Genomic DNA, 22069 nt, shown 5'->3' with positions numbered 1-22069 from the left:
TAATGTTATCTAAATTAACCATAAAAATTTGAAATATATCCGGCAGAGGACAATATCATTGTAGACAATTTAAAGAGCTTTTTTTTATCAGAATAAAACTAATATCATAAGTTAAAATACAGTTTAGTACAGATCACGATCATAGATATTAGATTTCAACAATATCTCAATACAAGTAAAGGTTTTCTACATATACACAAAAGATTCTTAATAAAAAAAAATCTAGAAAGCTACTCCCTAATTGAGTTAACTTGTTCGCATATCGATTCCCCTCCCTGAATATGTGCTTGAGCGAAACAGTAGTCAACTTAAGCAGTAACGACCTGCAATTACCAACAGGACCCCATCTAAGGGTGTCAATAGCTTCATCATTCATTGAAAGCTGGAGACAAACAATTTTATCAACTCTCTCTAGGGGGCATGTTAGAAACTAGAGTGTTGCCTTTTTCTTCAATACTCGTTTCGGTGTCTTTAAATTGCAACATATCTTCACTCTTGGACAGAGGACCATGTATGTTGTCAGGCAAAGGACCATCCCCCAACCACTAGTCTCACCAAAAGTTTGTATCTTTCGATTCTTTCCCAGTACGCATCTGTCTTCTCATCCCTTTTTCCATAGAGGGGCCGAGTTTGGCAATAGAAACCCAAGTAACAGACGCCCTTTTACCTTTGTTGGGTTGTCTTCTACCCATCACATATTTCCCATACAGAACTTACAGCCCAAATCTTCGATTTTTCCTTAACCAAAAGGCAGCCCAATTTCATGATATATCCCTTTTTCTAGCACTGCTTTTTCTTTTTTTCCTGAATTAGTCAACAGTGGCTCCAGCTTTGTTTACTAATGCTATGTTTGGTTATTAGGAAAATAAAATGAGGAAAAAGCTTTTAGTATATACTCTAAAATAATTAGATATAAAATAAAATATAATTAATTTAAATTTAAATTTGAAATTAAAATGATGAACAAAAACTCTTTGCAAAATAGAATAACTTTTCAATATAAGTAAAAAGTTTTTTTTTTGGCAATAAACAAATCATGTAAGTGGTTAAAAAGTTTCAATTGTGATTAATCTATTAGTAAATCAAAACATGTGAAAATAATAATATTCTTATTAAACCTAGCATAAATGAGATTTTCCATGAAAGCAGCAAAAGGTCGGTTTTATTGGAGGAAAACATGATTTATATCAAAAGAAATGCTTCCATCATCTAGCGTAACTCTTGGATATCAGCAACTACTGTTATATTTCAATCATGTTATACTTTGTATCGTCTTTTTCTTAACCATACTTTGTAGTGTTTTATATGCTATGGGAATCGAGTTCCGTAATTATATGCAAATTGTTTGGAAAGCATTCTGGATTACGTTTTTATGGTGCGATATGACAGCTGTCCAGCTTAGACTGCGGTTGATTTTTTAAGCTTTGGGCCTTTGGCTAATGGTGCCTTGTCAAAAGCATAAAAAACTGCAGGACATTTTCACCGAGAAGATGGATTCTACATAAATTGGTGTTGGTTCCATGTCTCTTTTCATGCCATGGCTTCTAAACTTTCCTAATCCAAAACAATCACCTTGCTTTCTACCAATATTAATGCCATCGATAGTCTTCCCCCGTGTCTTAACATCAGCTGCAAAGCAGGGCTCGAGAGATCATTGACCCAGATTTTTTAGCGAGCTGAGAAAGATCATAATTAGACGCTCCCCTGGATTGTTTATGATGGATCCATGCAGTGGCGGAGCCACGTTGAGGCCCCTAGGCCATGACCCGCCGAAGTTTAAATTATTTTAATTTAATTCTTTGTAAATTCACACTATGGTCCTACTAAAAATATAAACAGGCATTCTAAAGTTTAAGATTTTTGTAATTTTTCTCGTTGTATATATATTATAGCCTTCCTAAAAATATAAGTAGCCTCTCCAATACTTTTATGGGATTAAAAGTAATATTAAAAATTTATTCTTGATAAAAATAAAAAAAATCTTATTGAAGAAGTTAAATTACTCATTACGACTTTTGAATGATATTTTTATTAAATAATAATAAATTAATATTTATTTAATAGTTTACGTAACATAATAATATTTTATAAGTAATATAATAATATATATAAAAAGAAAAAAATATTCATATCGGTGCTTAGCAAGAAAAGAAGAAAAAACTACTCTATCAATTTTTTCTCCAAATTTGAAGTATAAAACTTGTTTTATATATGCAGTAATAGTTTTTTGTTTTATCAAGTATATTAAAAGTTACCACTAAAGGATATTGATGGAACTTGGAAGCTTATAAAATTAAGTAAGATGTATATGTTTTTAGATGGAAAATGATTAGGAGAGGTTTCTAACTTGTTAGAAATGTAAAAACGAAACACAGATAGTTAGATAACATTGTAGTAAGTTTCAGCAAAAGTGAGATAAAAAAAACCTTGGTCATTTTGTTTAAAATTATGTCAAATGATAACTTGTAAAGTAATGAGCATTTCTGTGAAAACAGAATAAAAAATTGTTAACGAAGTCAAATGATAACTATTTTGTTTTAATTTGTTAGTATCTCAAGGCTGCAACTATTTTTTTAAAAAAATAAGACTAAGTCCTAAGAAGATTTGTTAGCTTGTTAGTAGGAGTAGGAGTTGTTAGCTTCTTAATAGGAGTAGCAATTTGAATTTTTGTTGAAGTTTTACTTGAGACTTGTGTATAAGGGCTGCATTGATAATGAATTAAATCATCCTTTCATTTCATCTTTTGTTCTATACTTCAATTAAGTCTTTGCTAAACCAACAGTGGTATCGAGAGCCATTTTTCTTGAGGGACTTGTGAGAAAAGTTGTGAGAAAATTTGAGAGATACACTTGTGAGGTTTTTGAGGAAAATGGAATCGGGATCGAGTAACCTGTCCATCTTAGCCCCACCTATGTTTGATAGAGAGAATTATCAAGCATGGGCCGTGAGAACGCAAGCATCCATGGAGGGTGTGATTATTGGGAAGTTGTCGAGGAAGATTATGAGGTGACTCCACTTCCCAACAATCCAACTATGAACCAGATCAAAATGCACAAGGAGAGAACCACCTGGAAGGCTAAGGCAAAGTCTTGTCTTTATGCTTCAGTTTCACCAGCCATATTCAATAGAATTATGGCTTTTGGATCAGCTAAGGAGATATGGGATTATCTCAAAGCCGAGTATCAAAGAGATGAGAGGATCAAGAGCATGAAGGTGTTGAACTTGATCAGATAAATCGAGAGGCTACAAATGAAGGAGTCTGAGTCAATCAAAGAATACTCAGACAAACTGATAGATATTGCCAACAAGGTAAGAGTTTTTGGGACTAATCTCTCTGATTCTAGACTGGTGCAGAAGATACTTGTCTCTGTGCCTGAGAAATATGAAGCAATTATTGCCTCTTTTGAAAACACTAAGGACTTGACTCAATTGAGAGTAGTGGAGTTGATCAGTGCTTTACAAGCACAAGAGCAGAGGAGGCTAATAAGGCAGGAAGGAAGCATAGAAAGAAGCATTAAAGGCTAAGATGCAGTAAGGCGAAAAAGGAGAGGAACAAAAGTGGAATAGGAAGAAAAGTGATTGCAATAGTGGTTCAGAAACTGTTGCAAAAGGTAATAGTATTGAAAATTATAATAATTATTCTTCATGTACGTATTCTGGAAAATAGAATCATCCCCATTTCAAGTGTTGGAGAAGGCTAGATGTGAAATGCAGAAGGTGTAACTTGATGGGGCACATTGAGAAGTTCTGCAAGGAATTAAGATATCACCGGCAAGGTGGAGCACATGCTGTAGTTAAAGAAGAATAGGATCATTTGTTTGTCGTCTCTTGCTTCTCATCAAGCATTTTATGTGATAGTTTGTAATAGCCTAAAATTGGGTCTAGTTGGAACAGAGGTTTCGGGACCACAAAATCCGAGATAGAAATAATTATTTTATGATTATTTTGAGGTCTATGATATGATTGCATGATGTGTGAAAATTTCGTGAAGAAATTCTATGCATAAAGTGCTCAATTTGAAGTTAGGGACTAAATTGAATAAGTTGCAAAATTTGCATTCTAGAAGTTTTTAGTATGAAATTGCTTTGAAATATTAATTAGGAGGTCTTAAATAGAAGTTTGACCAATTTCTAAGTGATGGAAAAAATTGGACATTGATGGAATTTTTGAAAGTTTAGTAAGGAAGGGCATTTTGGTCATTTGGTAATTAAAAGAAATAAAAAGGGAAAATAAAGCCAAAATTGACTCATCTTTCTCATGGAGGCCGAAATTAGCATGGGGGAAGCCATGGCTAGGGTTTTCAAGCTTTCCAAGCTCAGTAGTAAGTCCGTTATAACCCCGTTTTTCAAGTTCTTTACGTTTTTGGAATCCCGGTAATTTGATTAAGCTTATTCTAGCAATAATTTAAGCTAGGGTTCATATTTGGAAAAATACCCATAGGTGAAATGTGTTTATTTTGTTGTTTTATGATATAATATGAGGTTTTAAATTATGTTAGACAACTTGTGCTACTCGGTTTTAAGTGAAAACGAGTAAAAGGGCTTAATCGGTAAAAAACCTAATAGTCATAAGTATATGTTAGAGTGAGAATTTGATGTTTCCATAGAAGGGAAAAGTGATCAGCATGTCATAAAACATAGGAATAAGTGATGAAGTTTAATTCCCGAGCCTAGGGGCAAAAGTGTAAATATGCAAAAGTTTAGGGGCAAAATTTTAATTTTGCCAAAGTTTGAGTTAAGGACTGTTTTGAATAGTACATTAATTAAATAAGTAAAATATGATGTTTTAGATCCTGAAAAACGAGATTTGAACCTAGAATGAGAGAAAAAATCGAAAATTAGAAAAGTTGGTAAAATGGTCGTTTTAGTATCGAGGTAAGTTCATATGTATAATAAGCATTAATTTATTCATGTTTCAATGTAAAATTGATATATTCATTATGATTTTCGAGGTGTTGAAAGTATGTAAGTTGGTATGATAATAATACAGCAATAATGCTGTAATTTATATTTGGAAGTTAAATTTAGTGAATTAATTGAATTATATTAAATTAAATGATTATTGTAATACCTCATACCCGTACTTGAGACCGGGATAGGATACGAGGCAATACCGAAATTTTCGAATAATTTCAATTAATTTATATTATTTAGTATTCATTTTCATGTTTCATGTAACATCCTTTTCATATATTCAATTCAAAATATCATATAAAATACGATTCAATACTTAAATTGTCATATTTACATGCTCATTCAGGGTATCCGAACCTACCTCACTAAATTGCAGAAATACCAAGATTTAGGGGCATATTGGTAATTTACAATTTTCCCAAATTTCACCCAATCTTAAATTGATAATTTCATTCAATTTATTAATTTAGATAATAAAACAATTTATTCACTTCAATTTAGTCATTTTTTACATTTTTACAAAATTACCCCCTAAAGTTTTACTTTTATTCAATTTAGTCCATGACCTTAAAACATGCAAATTAGCCATGCTAACTGAATATTCATATATATTTTTCCTCCTCCTCCTCTCCATTCCACATCCTTAATGTATATAACATTCTTGTAAGTACGATTTCACAATTTACTTATTAATGCTCACATCAATCTATTCACACGAGTCATAGTCACTCAATTATTTATAATTCGAGCTACAGAGCTCAAAATTAAGATCCGTAAATTTTCCCTAAAACTAAACTCACATATCATTCCACCATAAAATTTTAAGAATTTTTAGTTTAGCCAATTAGTACAGTTTATTCATTTAAGTTTCCCCTGTTGCACTATCCAACAGTTCTGACCTCTCTTCACTAAAAATTAATTATATCACAGTACAAAACTCGGATAATGTTCCCATTGATTTATATTGAAAATAGACTCATTAAGGATTCTAAGCATATACATTTGAGACTCTAATTAATTTTCTCCAAATTTTGGTGATTTTCCAAAGTCAAAACAGGGGAACCCGAATTCATTCTAACATTGTCTCACAAAATTCATTATATCTCATAATTTTAAAATCCATTGCTTATACCGTTTCTTCTATGAAAAACTAGACTCAATAATCTTTAATTTAATATTTTATTCATCTTCTAATTCGATTTATACAATTTATGGTGATTTTTCAAAGTTAGTCTACTTCTGCTGTCCAATATTGTTTTAGTTCAAGTGTTTATTACCATTTTTCCTCTAAATTTCAAAGGTCATACAATTCAGTCCTTGCTCAATTAGCCCATCTTTTAAGCTAATTTTTCTCAATTAACATTTTATTCCATCATTCTAAACTATTACACAATCTTTGAAAATCATAATTTTAACACTAAACCTTAATTCACAACTTTTTCCCAATTAGGTCCTAAAATCAATATCTATTGAAATTACTTGATAAAATCATCAAACAACAAAATAAAAGCTTCAAATTCATTTTATTTCATCATAAACAGCTAACACTTATCAATGATAGCTTTTAATTTTGTTCATAAAATCAAAAACTAATGAATTAAACACTTGGACCTAATTGTAAAAGTCACAAAAACATAAAAATCTCAAAGAAAAGGGTAAGAATTGAACTCACATATGTAAAAGTATGAAAAACCAGCAGCTTTCAGACCTCCCATGGCGTTTTTGCTGAAGGAAAATGATGATATCTCTAGATTTTTCAAATTTGTCTTGTTTTATATGTTTAATTTGTATAATTTCCCATTTTGCCCTTGTTTCTCCTTGTCTTTTTTGCTGATTTTCTTGCCCAACCGTCCAGCCCATACAATTTGGGTCCAATTGCCTTTTAAATCCCTCCTTTTTAATCACTTAAACTATTTAATCACAATTTAATAAATTTCGCACTATTTTCAATTTAGTCCTTTTTAATTAATTGACTAACCAAACATTAAAATTTTCTAACGAAACTTTATTACTAACTTAATAACACTCCATAAATATTTATAAAAATATTTATGGCTCGTTTTATAAATCCGAGGTCTCGATACCTCGTTTTCAACCAAATTTACCTGATTAATTCTTTTAAAATCGCAAAATTCACTAATTAAAAATAATTCTTTTAAGTTCGCGCTTGGCCTATAATTATTATTTGTTAAAATTTCTAAACTTACTCGTCGGATTTAGTGATCTCGAATCACTGTTTCCCACACCACTGAAAATTTTGGTTGTTACAATTATGGTGCCAAGTTTATGAATTGATTTAAAAATATGTCTATGGTACATGAAGTGCATTGAATTATCATACATAAATGTGATTTCTATGATTATGGATATTATGGGAAATTGTAAGTTCATATGATTTTTAATAAGGCAATGTGTAATTTAATGTTATTGCCTTGATATTAAATGAGATGTAAGTTTATATGTAACTAATACATCAATATTACTTGTATTATGATATTTTATAATAATATTGGAAATATGTTTATGGATAATTACTTGATTGGTGAAATTGTTGGAAAAGAGAGAAATTCGGTTGAACCTTGGAAAGATTGAATGATCTGAGATAGTATGTAGCTAGGTCACATGTATGGTCTTGAGTGCACATCATGTGTACAAGAGAGCTACAAGACATTATGATGTAGCTAGGTCGCATGGGTGATACTATGTGTACACCATGTAGACAAGAGAGCTACGGGATATATGTAGCTAGGTCGCATGTGTGGTTCCAAGTGAAGGACACCATGTAGACAAAAGAGCTACGAGATAAATTGGCTAGGTCACATGGGTGGTACTGAGTGTTCACCATGTGTACAAGAGAGCTGAACTATATGATGGGTGGAGTTATGTGCTGAAACCACCAAGTATCGAAGATTGATCCAAAGTGTTCAACGAGAGACTCTCTATGTATTGCTTTGTGAGTTTTGTGATGAATAAGTGCAGGAACTTGATTATGTGAATGATGTGTTCATTAAGTGACCAGGATGTGGTGAGGTTATAAACAAGTAAGTTATACATGAGGATGATTTTATGGTGACCTTGTGATCATGGGCCTATACTTGTGATGTATGAAATGTGGTGAAAATGATTTGTGATATGTATGTTAAAATGAGGTTAATACAAAGAAAGTGTGAAAGAGTGAATTAGCAATAAAACTGTTTTGGACAGTAGCAGTGACGTGATTTTGAAAAATCACCAAAAATAGTATAAATTGAATCAAAGACTGAATGAGATATGAAATTAAAGCTTAATGAGTCTATTTTTATATAAAAGAAATAGAGCAAGAAAAGGAGTTCTATATTTTGAGATATTTATGTTTTTATGAGACTAGTTCAGAATGATTACGTGATCCCCTGTTCTGACTTTGGAAAATCACAAAATTTAGGATAAAAATAATTAGAGGCTTAAACTTATATTTTTAAAATCCCTAATTCAAGATAAATCAACAAGAACATTATCCAAGTTCTGTACTGTGAGATAATTAATTTTTAGTGAAGAGAGGTTAGAACTGTCAGAAAGTGAAATAGGGGAAATTTTAATGAATAAACTGTACTAATTGGCTAGACCAAAAATTATGAAAATTTTATAGTGGAAAGATATGTGAGTCTAGTTTTAAGGGAAATTTACGGATCTTAATTTGGAGCTCTGTAGCTCGAATTATAAATAAGTAAGTGACTATGACTCGTGTGGACAGTTTGATGTGAGCATTTATTAGTAAATTGTGAAATCGTACTTACAAGAATGCTATATACATTAAGGATGTGGAATGGAGAGGAGGAGGAGGAAAATAAATATATGTGGAATACATGGAAACTATGGTATATGAAATATTGATATAATGAAATAAATGATATGTGTTTATAAGAAAAGCAAGCGAGAATGATATGTATCATGACATGTATATATATATATGACTAGTCTCAATGTAATGCTTGTTGGGTATGGAGTTGAATTGAAATGTTTTAGGCAAACATGTTATTTTGCGTATCTGAATTGTGGTATTTTATAAAGATATGATCTAGTTTTAAATATGAATGCTTGATGATTAAGCTGAAGATATTTTGTAAGATGATAATCTTGGTATAAATGTATAAGTAGTACTATAATAAACAAGGTAAAATGAGTATGAGAGACACATGCATGATGACATACAAATGCTATGTTTGTGGTTTAATTGAGAATATTTAATCATTAAATGAATACCATGTTATATGCTTTTGATTTTGTATAAGTGTATAAGAGATTAAGGTTGACCAAAGCTTGGAAAATAGCCTACGTATATTCCACACAGGCAGAGACACCACCATGTGTCTCAGCCGTGTATGGAACAAGACTTTGGGACACGTGCCTGTGGAGCCTCAAAGCATGAAATTTCCAAGATTTTCGTAAGTTTTTGGTTTAGTCCCAAACCCTTTCTAAAGTATGTTTTGGGCTTCGTAGACTCAAATAAGGGACTATGTGTAAGTGAATGAATGTTTTGAAATATGAATGAAATTTTATGGCCCGTATTTTAGTTTAATGTTTGTATGTTTGTCCGGTAACGCCTCGTACCTTATCCCAGCCTCGGGTATGGGTAAGGGGTGTTACATAGTTGGTTAGTTGATAGTGGTTGTATCAATCGCATGACTTATAATGAGAAGCTGTTTAAAGACCTTGACAGGTCATTGAAGTAGAAAGTAAGGATAGGAAATGGAGAATACCTAGAAGTGAAGGGAAGAGTCACAGTAGCAATAGAGAGTTGTGCTGGAACTAAGTTGATTTCAGATGTTCTGTTTGTACCTAAGATTGATCAAAACTTGTTGAGTGTGGGGCAATTGGTAGAGAAGAGATTTAAGGTGATGTTCGAAGAGGGAATTTGTCTGATCCTTGACTTTAGTGGCAATAAATTGTTTAGGATCAAGATGCAGAAGAAGAGTTTCTCATTAAATCCATTTGAGGAGGAGCAAGTGGCATCCGAGTGTCAGGAAGGAATGACATCAATGCAACAAACAATTATGAAATTGATGGCACAATGTAATGAAAAGAGTTTTGAGCTTGAGATAAGATCGACAGATAATCGTATCGTGCAAGAACAACTGCAAATCAAGTGTTTTGAGAATGAGGAGTTGCATGCAAAGGTAACTCTTTTGGAGTAGCAGTTGACATCTCTCTCTGATAAACTATCATCTTTTGCACATGAAATATCTAAAAAACATGCTGATGAGCCACGGAAAAAGAATCTATCTCAAGAGATCAAGAGTAATGTGCAACTTTTAGAAGAGAATAGTAGGTTATCTTTCCAAAATCAAAAGCTGACTGAAGAAGCTTCATATGCGAAAGAATTGACATCTGTAGATGTTGTTGAGTTTAAGAATTTAGTGGTAAGGTGATCAAGTTTTCAGTGCAAAATAGGCTATTTTACCAAACTGACCAAAAAAAATTTGACATTTATAAAAATGACTCAGATTCAAAAACAATCACCAAAATGACCTGAAATGAACAGTAGATTAGGGTTTTGGCCTGTCAATGGCCGGCACCAACTCGTATTTTGCACACATGATTGCCTGATGATTGTGTCAGGCTTTAAAAATTTAATTTTTTTGGTTTTGGCCTGTCAATGGCCGGCACCAGGGTATTTTTTTTCAAACCATATCATACTGGTATACAAAAATACGAGTTTTTTTTAAAAAAATTTAATTTAGTTTTAATAATGCATACTTCATCCGGATAAAGTATGCATTATTAAAATTAAATTAAAATATTAAACAAGAAATAAAATTATAAAACAATATGTTATTTGGAAAATAACTATTATTGTAATGAGATACATGTTTTATTAGGTATAAGCATTTAAAATTTTGTTTTTGTAATGTGATACGTGCGTAAATATATATATATATATATATAATCATATTAGTGAATCTGCTAATGCGTATTTTTTTGGATAGTATGCATTATTAAAATTAAATTAAAATATTAAATAAGAAATAAAACTAAAAATAATATGTTATTTGAGAAATAACAATTATTGTAATGAGATAGATGTTTTATTAGGTATAAGTATTTAAAATTTTGTTTTTGTAATGTGATACATGCGTAAATATATATAATCATATTATCGAATCTGCTAATACATACTTCATCCGAATAAAGTATGCATTATTAAAATTAAATTAAAATATTTTTTAAAAACTTGTATTTTTGTATACCAGTATGATACGGGTTGAAAAAAAATACCCTGGTGCCGGCCATTGACAGGCCAAAACAAAAAAAAATTAATTTTTTAAAGCCTGACACAATCATCAGGCAATCACGTGTGCAAAATATGAGTTGGTGCCGGCCATTGACAGGCCAAAACCCTAATTTACTGTTCATTTCAGGTCATTTTGGTGATTGTTTTTTAATCTGGGTCATTTTTGTATATATCAATTTTTTTAAAGTCAGTTTGGTAAAATAGCCTGCAAAATACAAAATTGAAAAAGGAATTATTAGCTGTAAGAATATTTGTTAATCAAACTATAAATGGTATTAATCGCAAGTATAGTGACAACACAAGACGTTAGAAGAAAGGAAAACACTCTGGCCACTCTCATGACTTTTCTGGAGCAGCTTGTGATGATTTTAAATTGCGGAATTTTGATTTAGATTGCATTGCATGCTAGGAAACTATTAGAGGCAACTCTTAAAGCTATACTAGTCAAAAAGGAATTCATAGAAGGCAAATATTGAAGAAACTGGTTTATTGCAAATCAAAGGTCAAATGACGAATATTCTAACTAAATTTTCATGTTAGTCGTCTTTGAGTTTCTAAAGGATAAACTTGGTGTCTGCAGCACTTGAGTTAGGAAGAGAATGTTAGCATCTCAAGGCTGCAACTATTTTTTTAAAAAATAAGATTAAGTCCTAGAGAGATTTATTAACTTTTTAGTAGAAGCATTAGCTTGTTAGTAGGAATAGCAATTTGAATTTTTGTTGAGGTTGTTACTTGAGACTTGTATATAAGAGCTGCATTGATAATAAATTAAACATCCCTTCATTTATCTTTTGTTCTATACTTCAATTAAGTTTTTGCTAAACCAATATGATTGTTAGAATATTACTTCTTTTAAATATATTTTTATATATTTAAATTAATTATCATATTAAAATACTGATTTTTTTGAATTCGGTTGTCTATATAATTAAATAGTATGTTACATAACACTTCTAAATTTAGCTTTTCTCCCTAATAATAATATCCTGACTCCATCACTAAATCCATGTCCTTGAACAGAAACCGTGGCGCATAAGCAGGCTAGCTTCGAAGCATCCACCAGTGCTGCCATCTACTCACATAGCATTCATTTCCACAACCCCAGCAAGAGGTTATATGCCCTCGCAAGGTATATTTCCTTAATATTTGTGTCGCTGAGCGTCAATATTATAGCTAAAATTTACACTGGATAAAGACGCCATGTCACTGATCTTTTACTTGCAGAACAGCGAGCAGCTTCAATATTGTAGCTAAAATCTTACACCGTGGCTACAGACACAACGAACAATGCTATTGTTCCACCTGCTGCTAGCAGTTTATTAGAAGAGGATATAGAAGGTGCAGATAGTGGCTTGACGAAACAGAGCTCCTAATTCAGTTTTATATGAGAACGACTCTCATGGGAAATGGCTGAGGAACAACAAAGAGGCCCTCCATTTCGGTGCTCGGGCAAGTTGTTGCCTGAAGATTTCACAATGAGGTTACTGAAGAAAAAGGACTAACAGTGAAATGCGCACCCCAAAGTGTCGACTCTTAAAGCAATGGCAGATTTTCTTTTTGGAGCCACTGCCGCTAGAACTCAACCCCGGAAAATATTTGCGCGAGTTGGAATTGTTTATCAGCAACTTTTCGGAGACTATCGAAGGGGAAAAGGTCATAAGAAAGTTTATAAAGGGCATAAGTCAAGGCATAAGGTATTCAATCTGAGAAAAAACAGAACTTCGCAAACAGATGTATAAAATTGAGATATTTATTTTGATTACAGATACATAAAAGACCAAACTACAAAACGAAGACCATTACAAATCACAACGTTATTTAAAACTTTTATACATACATACGTAAACACACATATAGTATAGATCGCGCATAGTGGGAACTGAACTCTGATCTGGCAGTGTTAAAAGACACGGTTTAGAAACCAAAGTTCAATCGTTTAGCCAGAAATGTCTATAGCCTTGACATCGGGCTTTTTCACTTCCAGTTTGGGAACAGTGACAGTAAGCACACCATTTTCCATGGAAGCCTTGATCTGATCCATCTTGGCATTCTCAGGCAACCTGAACCTCCTCATAAACTTCCCACTGCTACGTTCCACGCGATGCCATGTGTCATTCTTGTCTTCCTTCTCCATGTTCCTCTCTCCGCTTATCTGAAGCACCCTGTCATCTTCAACCTCCACTTTGACCTCTTCTTTCTTAAGCCCCGGAACATCAGCCTTGAACACGTGCGCTTCTGGGGTTTCTTTCCAGTCAATTCGGGTATTCACAAACGCTGAGGTTTCCGGGGTTTGTGAGGTGAGTGAAGAAGAAAGGGGGAAGTCCTTGAAAGGATCCCATACATCAAGAGAGAAAGGATCAAAGACATTGCTGCGGCGGCTGCCAAAAAAGCTTGGAATCATAGCCATTTTCACAATAGAAAACTGGGATTAACAGGAAAATTGGATTATGATATTTTGGGAGATTGTGAGACTCGTCTTGGTTTTTGTATGCTTTGCTTGTCTGAATACTTACGAGCACCTGGAGTGGGGTTTTTATAGGACTTGAGGAAAATTCTAGTCGTCTCAAGATTTTTTCTTTTCCTTTTTCTTGGTTGTTTTCTTCAGAATTCTAGTGTTGAGAAGATTATTCTATTTTAGGTTTAAATAATTTTCTAGGACATTTATCCAAACGCCTGTTCCAATGACATGACTAGATCACTTCTATTCTGGGACATTCCTGAATTTTCATTTTCTCTATGGGCTTTTTAAACAGATAAATGGAAGACTTGAGCCTAAATAAAAACTGAAATGACCTTCATTTGAAGTCCTTCTAAGTATATCAATCAAATTGGGCTTGGACCTTGGGTTTACACCATATTTCAGCTTCATCGTCGTCCATGTGAAGTGGGTAGATAGATGAGACCATTGTCATTAGGTCCATCCACTGAATGAGGAAAATCCAAGTTTATACTTATTATCACGTTGATGAGGTTTGTAGTTGCTGCTGCATGTGTAGACAAAGTTTGTCGATTCTTTGATGAAGCAAATAAGAGGCCAGCAAGAACATCGGTGGGATTTCCCTCACTAATGTGTCTGAACATCTCTGTTCGATATGCCTTCCCTTCCTCGAGAACTTGCCACCTGTCTACTCCGGCAATGCCACGTTGCAATTTTTGTTCTCAACAATCCTCATTCTTTAGTCCTGGGGTAAGTCGACCTTCAACACAAGGGTTTCAAGTGTCCGTTCTCAGTCAGCGTGAAAGAGTTGACCAAGGCAGAGTTTTCTCGGGAAAATATTTATAAATTTCTGAAGCCAAACAAAAGGTACTTTATTATTTAATGATAAACCAGCAGGATGAAAACTTACTACTTAAGCTTCCAAACCATTGTTTCAGTGTCCACACCTGGAATGAAACATTTTCACTCGTTAAAAAAGACACAAAGACAAAAACATAATTCAAGTACAGGGCAAAACCTGCTCTTTGAACTTAGAAAATTTTGTTCCCACACGTATTCACGTGTTTCTTCTTTTTTATCTTCTAAGTTCTGTACACATTCACATGTTTTTTGATAGTGCTAAAGAAATTATTTTAATCAAATCATAAAACAAATATAATGAGAAGCCAAGTTAGAGATAAAATTATAACATTTATGAGTTTAAAAGCTGAAAATAAAAGAAATTGAAATATTAATAGTTAGAAAGGGCCAAAAATGTAAATTAATTCATTAATCAAAAGACAGGGTCAACAAAGAATAAATGCAAGAAGTGTTTGCGAGGCTGAAACTGTTGAAGCCATTAATTAAATGGGAGAAAATGGAATAATGTAGAGCCGGAAAAATGTCGACGATCCTTGTCTTCTATTATTCTATTTCCACACTGTTTTTGTGAAGTGGTGTAAGGAAGGGAAGGGTGAGGATGCTTCGATTTTCGAACACACATGGGCCAGTGTCGGTGAATTTTTCTTTTCTTCATTTGGTGGCCTCACCTAAATAAAATATTTTTTTTTTTCACAGATTCACGTGAAGATGATTATCATCAACTGCAATCATAAAATGCGCGATCACCATCATCATCCTTCCCAACCCAATATCATCTACGGATCTCTTTTATATAAGATTGAGTAAAATTATTTTAAGTTAATTAAATATTATTTTATTATTTTAATTTGATTTGATTTATTTTTAATTGAGTTAAGAAAAATAGAATTTGAATTAATTTAAATCGAATTGAATTAACTGAAATTATTTAAGTTAAATTAAAAATATTAAAATATTTTATTAAAATATAATTATTTTCACACTAGCATATAAATTTGAAATATATAATTTTAAAATATTTTTAAAATAAGTAATAAAAATAAAATATTTTAATATGATAAACTTGAATCATTAATTTAATATGATAAACTTGAATCATTAATTAACTTATTTATATCTTACAATTATTATTTTAGAACTTTTGAAATTTAAACTTTCTTTGTATATTTTTAAAATTTTTAAAGAAATTATATTTTTAAAATATAAAATTTGAAATTCTTTTAATTATTTTAAATTTATGAATTTTTTTTGTATTTTTGTTGAGAGCGAGACAAATTTGCTTATTTTAAAATTTGTCAAGACCAAAAAGATATTTACACCAATCTATTATTCAAATTATTAAGGTTATTCAATTATAAAATTCAACCTAACTTAAATTCAAAACTCAAATAATTAAACTTGATTAACTCAAAATATTTTTAAAAATCAATTTTTCAAACCGAAATAAATTTTACTCAACCGTACTTTTACTTCTCCAACTTTACTTAAGCATCACGAATTATTCTTTTTAATTCAAAATTATTGTTAATATGAAAACATAAAGTTTATTAATTATATTATTTGAATTTTGTAATGCATGTCAACTATATATTTAATTTTTGAAGTATTATAAAAATCAAAACCTTTGATCAATAAATATATCATAAAAATGCAAAGCAAAACAATCCTACAAAATATGTACCTATATTTCATATTTACACTACACCTATCTTATTTAGAGTTATTTTTGTTTGACTCAGATTATATTTTAGTTATTTATATTTAAAATGTTATGTTTTAGTCACTTACATTATAATTTTATTATGAAGTGATTACTCTACCGTTAAGCTCCGTTAATGACAGTTTTACGTAGCAATACAAATAAGTTTTAAATACCAACTTGAATATTTAATTGTTGAGAAAATTAATTGATATATTTGTGGTTTTGGATGATCATAAGCTCCTCCCATCATCATCTCCTAGGCTGTAAAAGAGAAAAAAGAAAAAAAGGGATCATATGGGAATAACTTATCCCTTTTTAAGGATGTCTTAGTGTTTTATTTAAGCTTGTGTAGTCAGTTGACGCTTAGAGAGCTACATGTGCACACCAATAAGGAACTATAACATGGCAGTTAGAACAAATATTTAAAGTAATGTTTCTTTTTCCAATTAAATCTCTGGTTAGACTTTAATTTTTGTTATAAGAGAATCTTTCCTCCTCCTCCTCCTCCTTTTTTTTTTTTTACAAATATTTGCTAATACAGGTATTTAAAATAGAGAAAATATAATTTATATTACTATAAAATTAAAAACATGTCACATTCATTTAAATCATGCATGTAAATTTTAAATAAATTAAAATGTTTAACTATTTATTTTAGCTAAATGAAATTAACCTATAAATATATATTAATAAAATTAATATTCTTTATTAATATGATAAAATATAATAGATTAATTCAAAATTTACAAAACATATATTAATACAAAATAATTTTTCATTATTTTTAGATGATAAGTAGGCTAATCTAGAAAAACTTACAGGAGGGCGAATTAACTTATATATTTTTAGAGGTCAAAATATAAATTTATCATATATCAATTTATGATTTCATCCTCTCATTTTTTTAAGAATTAAACATATTTTTTTTCATTTTAAACTCAAAATACAATTTTATGATATATACAAGTTTATAATTTAGTAAATTTAGCATAATTGCAATTATTCTTTTTTTTTTTTGTAAATATAAAGCTTAAATAACCAATCTAAGATAACATCAGCAGCTAATGTGCTCTATCTGTGACTAGCAACGATTATCGAATGCCATCCACCAAAAATTCTCTTACATATCTAGGGGGTTCCTTCAAAACAACCAATTGATCCATCATGCCACCATCTGCCTTCGCGATGCAACCAGCAACTTTGTTGACCTCCCCCTGAATATGTCTGAACGTAACTTCCAGAGGTTTCAAACACAACCCACGGATGCCTCTAATTTTACTAACATTACTCATTGATGCCCAACCACTTCAAATGAATTCAATCAATATAGCATTATCACATTCTAATTCAATTTGCCTGAAACCCCGATCCCAAGCCAACTTCAAACCTTCTAGAACAACTTCGGCTTCTACCTGTAAGATATCAATCAACCCAACTGTCATTTTGAAACCCACCAACCAGAAACCGCTAGGCCCTCTCACCACCCCTTCGATCGCCGCCTTTAGAATTTGCCTTGCCATCGAACTATCAACATTAACTTTAGCCCATTGTACCTCGAGTAATTGCCAACTTCTTATTGTCATAGATGTACAAGCCCATTGTTTAGCTAATTCTTTAGTCCCCAAAGATTTTGCCCATATCCTTATGAAATTGATAAGTTCAAAAATACTTCTATTAGAAGGACAGAAAATAAAACCATTTCTATTCTTCCAAATAAACCAACAGATGATAGAATAGAAGGCAACAAATTATCTTCATTCCTAATATTCCATAACAGCCACCTCTCCCTTGGTAATTATCCATCTTTTTAAGAACTAGCGCCCACCTGCACCTTAATATTTGTCCCTACTTATAATTGAGTTACCACTAAATTTGAGTAAAAAACCAAAAGAAAAATTCGAGTCACAATCTATACTCATTTGATGTGTGAATAAAACTATCTATATGTATAAATATAATTATAATTACAAACAATATCTATTTAAATAACGTAACTAAATATTCTTGAGAAATTAAAACTAAAATAAAGCCATCACAAACGTTGATATTTATTTATTTTTTAAATTTAATTTTGTTTCATATCTCCCATAAGACTATATACATATGTGTGTGTGCTGTATATGTAACTTAAAATTGTATTGTTTTGGGTGGTTTGACTAAATTCTCTTAATTTCCTTACAGACCCTACCACCTAATATTCCCTCATGAGAGGACCTCAATCATTTGAATATAAATCTTGCAACTTGTTCAGTGATTCGGTCCGACGAGTTGCACAAAATTGTGAATTTGCTGTTAGATCAATTTGACTTGTGTTTGATCATGCAAAATAACTTCCAAAAACATGAATGCTTAAATATTAAAACCAATTGCTTTTTTTAGTCATAACAAATATATGATTTTTTTAATTGAAAAGAAACATCTTAAATAGCATAAAAAAACATTTTAATTTGTCTTAACTTACATGTAATTATAGTTAAAATTATTCTCATATAATTGTTTGACATGAATTTAAATCGTGTGATCTTAAAAACTATAAAAAAACATTTTAATTTAAATTTTGTCATATATAAATATATATTTGAATACATTTTAATTATTAATTTAATTTATATTTATATTCACTCAAATACATTTTTAAAGTTTTACTTCTAACTGAAAAAAGTATGTTTGATTTTAAAATAATTTAATTAAAATAAATTGAATCGATTGACTACAAAAATAAATTAAATGTTTTTCACTTCTATCAATGTATTAATTAATGAATTAATATTTAATACATTAACAATGTATTGTTTTTATTCTACAATCAACTTTAAAAAATATTACGCGTCTCTTTTTTAAATAATAATTGTAACGCCCCCTAACCCTATACCGTCATCGGAACAGGGTTACGAGACATTACCAGTCAGTACAGTCCAATTTCGGTCATTAATTAAAATAAATATTTACACACATCCTAGTTTTAAGATATCGTCCCTTTAATGGGCCCTCGCGGTCCAATATGAACAGCAAATTCAATTCGGGACTAATTTAGAATCACTACGAATTTTTAGTAAATTTCAAATTTCATACTACATACCGTTGCCAACCATAATTTACTCATTTCATGAGTACATCTACAACCTAAATGACTCTCATAAAACATCCTATGTACATGCCATTACCAATAATTAACACACTTTACCTTAATGAATTCGAGATCGAACTGGGATGCTGATTCAACGTTCTATCTTTACTAAACTCAAGACGGAAACAAACCGACTGACTGAGTATGGTATACTCAGTGGTATTTCCATAATCCGAACACTTAATAATATAACAATTAAACTTAAAATCACAATAATAATTTTAAGTATTCATTTATTTGTTTTATAGATAAAATTTCAATTACTTACCATATAAATTCTATACAAGTCATATAACAAACACAATAACATATTTGTTCAATTCTTTTCATTTACTTACCGTATAAATTCTATACAATATATTCACAATTCACTTGTTTTCACACTTTACTTCTTAACAATATACCATTTTAATTCATTCTAACATCAATCATCATCCATTTGAACTTCACTCATTTCATGAACCTTTTGGTTCATGTTTTCAATCTCATATCTCAATTTCAATTCTCAATTCAATTTCTCATTTCATTCCAATAGCTCAATCAATCAAATTCACTCGACTTATCTTTTCACTTATTTACCCCTATTAACAAGACTCGGACCTTGGCGGATACACGGATCCAACCAAACACACCAATATGGCACCCAGTGCCTCATCGGATAGTTCGAAGCAATATTTGACACCCAAGTGTCTCATCGGCCTAGCCAAGTAAAGTTGGTACCAGACCTCATCGAATCTATCCGAAGAAATATAGTGACACCCAGTGTCTCATCGACTCGAGGTCGAAGAATCTCTGAACACTTCCAATCCTATGGCATGCCAACTATATCCGACTCAGCCCGATACTGTTAATAGGGTATTCAATTCACTTTCAATTTTTTTCAATCAATACACATTTTAATTAATCACATAAATTCATAATTCAATACAATTCAATTCACTTTTCAATAACAAATATCCAAATATCACAAATCTCATATTTAAAATTTTCAAACAATTTATATTTCAATTCAATTCAAATAATCAATATATATTCAATATTCAATATATATATCTATATATATATACGTAATTCAATCAATATAAATTCAATAAATTCATCACATACTATATCAATCCATTTCATTTGCAAAACACAATAATTCTTACTTCAAAACACTTAATTTACATATTAAGAAATAAATTCAACAATTAAGTATTAGGTTCGGATTATAGAAATACAAACCGTAATTTTCGAGCTAACTCCGTTGACTTTGTCTTGTCCTTTCTTAGCCGAGATTTACGATACCACATTGACTACGAAATTAATACAATTCATAATCATTAATACATTACTAATTCATATCTTGAGTTATAGAATTCTAAATTAAGATCCGCTAATTTTTCCTGAAACTAGACTCACAAATCTTCTTACAATAAAATTTTCAGAATTTTTGGTTTAGCCATTAAGTACAGTTTATTCTTTAAATTCACCCTATTCTGCTGTCTGACAGTTTCGTCCCTTCTTCACTAAAATTAATTATCTCACAGTACAGAACTCGGATAACATTCTCGTTGATTTCTAATAAAATAGACTCATTAGGGATTCTAAACATATAACTTTAAGCCTCTAATTATTTTTATTCAATTTTTGGTGATTTTCCAAAGTCAGAACAGGGAACCTGAATTCATTCTGACCTTGTCTCACAAAATTCATTATATCTTATAATTTACAATTCAATTGCTTATATCGTTTCTTCTATAAGAAACTAGACTCAATAATATTTAATTTCATATTTTATTCATCCTCTAATTCAATTTCTACAATTTTGGTGATTTTACAAACTTAGACTACTGCTGCTGTCCAAAATAGTCTTAGTACAAAATGTTGATTTACTTTAATTTCAATTTAATTCTAACTAAATTCACTTACTTTTCTATCTTAATTCATACTTTATTTCTATTCAAATTTCATCCATACTCTCATTTAAATATTAAATTTCCAGCATACTTTCCTAATTTCAAAATTTCATCAATTTAGTCCCTACAACATAAAACTTATAACTTACTTTACAATTTGATCCTATTATCAATTCTAGCTTGAAATTTACTCAATTAAACCCTTAATTCACTATTTTATTCAACATGAACTATACTTGAAAATCTATTAACTCTCAAAATATCAACTTAATTTCATCAAAGTCTTGTTTCAAAGCTTCTAAAACATCAAAATTTAAGAAGAAATGACTTAATTGACTTACCAAATTAAACTTTGAGCCTTGAAACCCAAATTTTCCTTTTTCTTTTTCTTTCTTTCTTTCTCCCCTGTTTCTTCTCTGTTTCGTTTGCTTTCATTCTGTTTCTTATGTTTCTTTACTTATTTATATAATATAATATATAATATAATATACTATAATATAATAATAATTTAATATATATTTTAACACATAAAAATCGCAGATTTTTATGTTTATGCCGCCTCACTTAGGACAAATGGCATAATTGCCATTTTGGTCCTCTTCATTTTCTTTTAATCTACAATTCAACTTTCATCCTTTATTCAATTTAGTCATTTTTCTTAATTACTCTTAATTAAACTAAATTTACTTAATTAAACTCTAATTAACCACTCAATTGACTTCGTAAATATTTTTAATAAATATTTACGAATCCATTTTTCAGAAACGGAGACCCGAAAATACACTTTTTCGGTAACGGTAAAATTCGGGTCGTTACAATTCTCCCCCCCTTTTATAATTTCGTCCTCGAAATTTACCTGAGAG

General features: G+C 30.8%; 1 protein-coding gene across 1 annotated transcript; it reads right to left on the bottom strand.

Annotated features, from left to right (window-relative positions):
* Positions 1 to 12901: 12901 nt before the first annotated feature.
* On the bottom strand, positions 12902 to 13816 carry LOC108487169 (17.3 kDa class I heat shock protein). Its single transcript, XM_017791438.2, has one exon. It carries the CDS (start codon positions 13586 to 13588, stop codon positions 13118 to 13120), a length of 471 nt encoding a protein of 156 aa, XP_017646927.1. The 5' UTR covers positions 13589 to 13816; the 3' UTR covers positions 12902 to 13117.
* Positions 13817 to 22069: the final 8253 nt, after the last annotated feature.

This window comes from Gossypium arboreum, chromosome 5 (genome assembly GCF_025698485.1).
Source record: "Gossypium arboreum isolate Shixiya-1 chromosome 5, ASM2569848v2, whole genome shotgun sequence".
In the NCBI taxonomy this organism is placed as follows: Eukaryota; Viridiplantae; Streptophyta; class Magnoliopsida; order Malvales; family Malvaceae; genus Gossypium; species Gossypium arboreum.
Note: the sequence above shows the minus strand (reverse complement) of the source record. Positions and strands in the feature narration are given on the sequence as shown.

Bases quoted from the DNA above. Each gene is read 5' to 3' on its own strand.
- LOC108487169 (XM_017791438.2), bottom strand. From the start codon at position 13,588: ATGGCTATGATTCCAAGCTTTTTTGGCAGCCGCCGCAGCAATGTCTTT.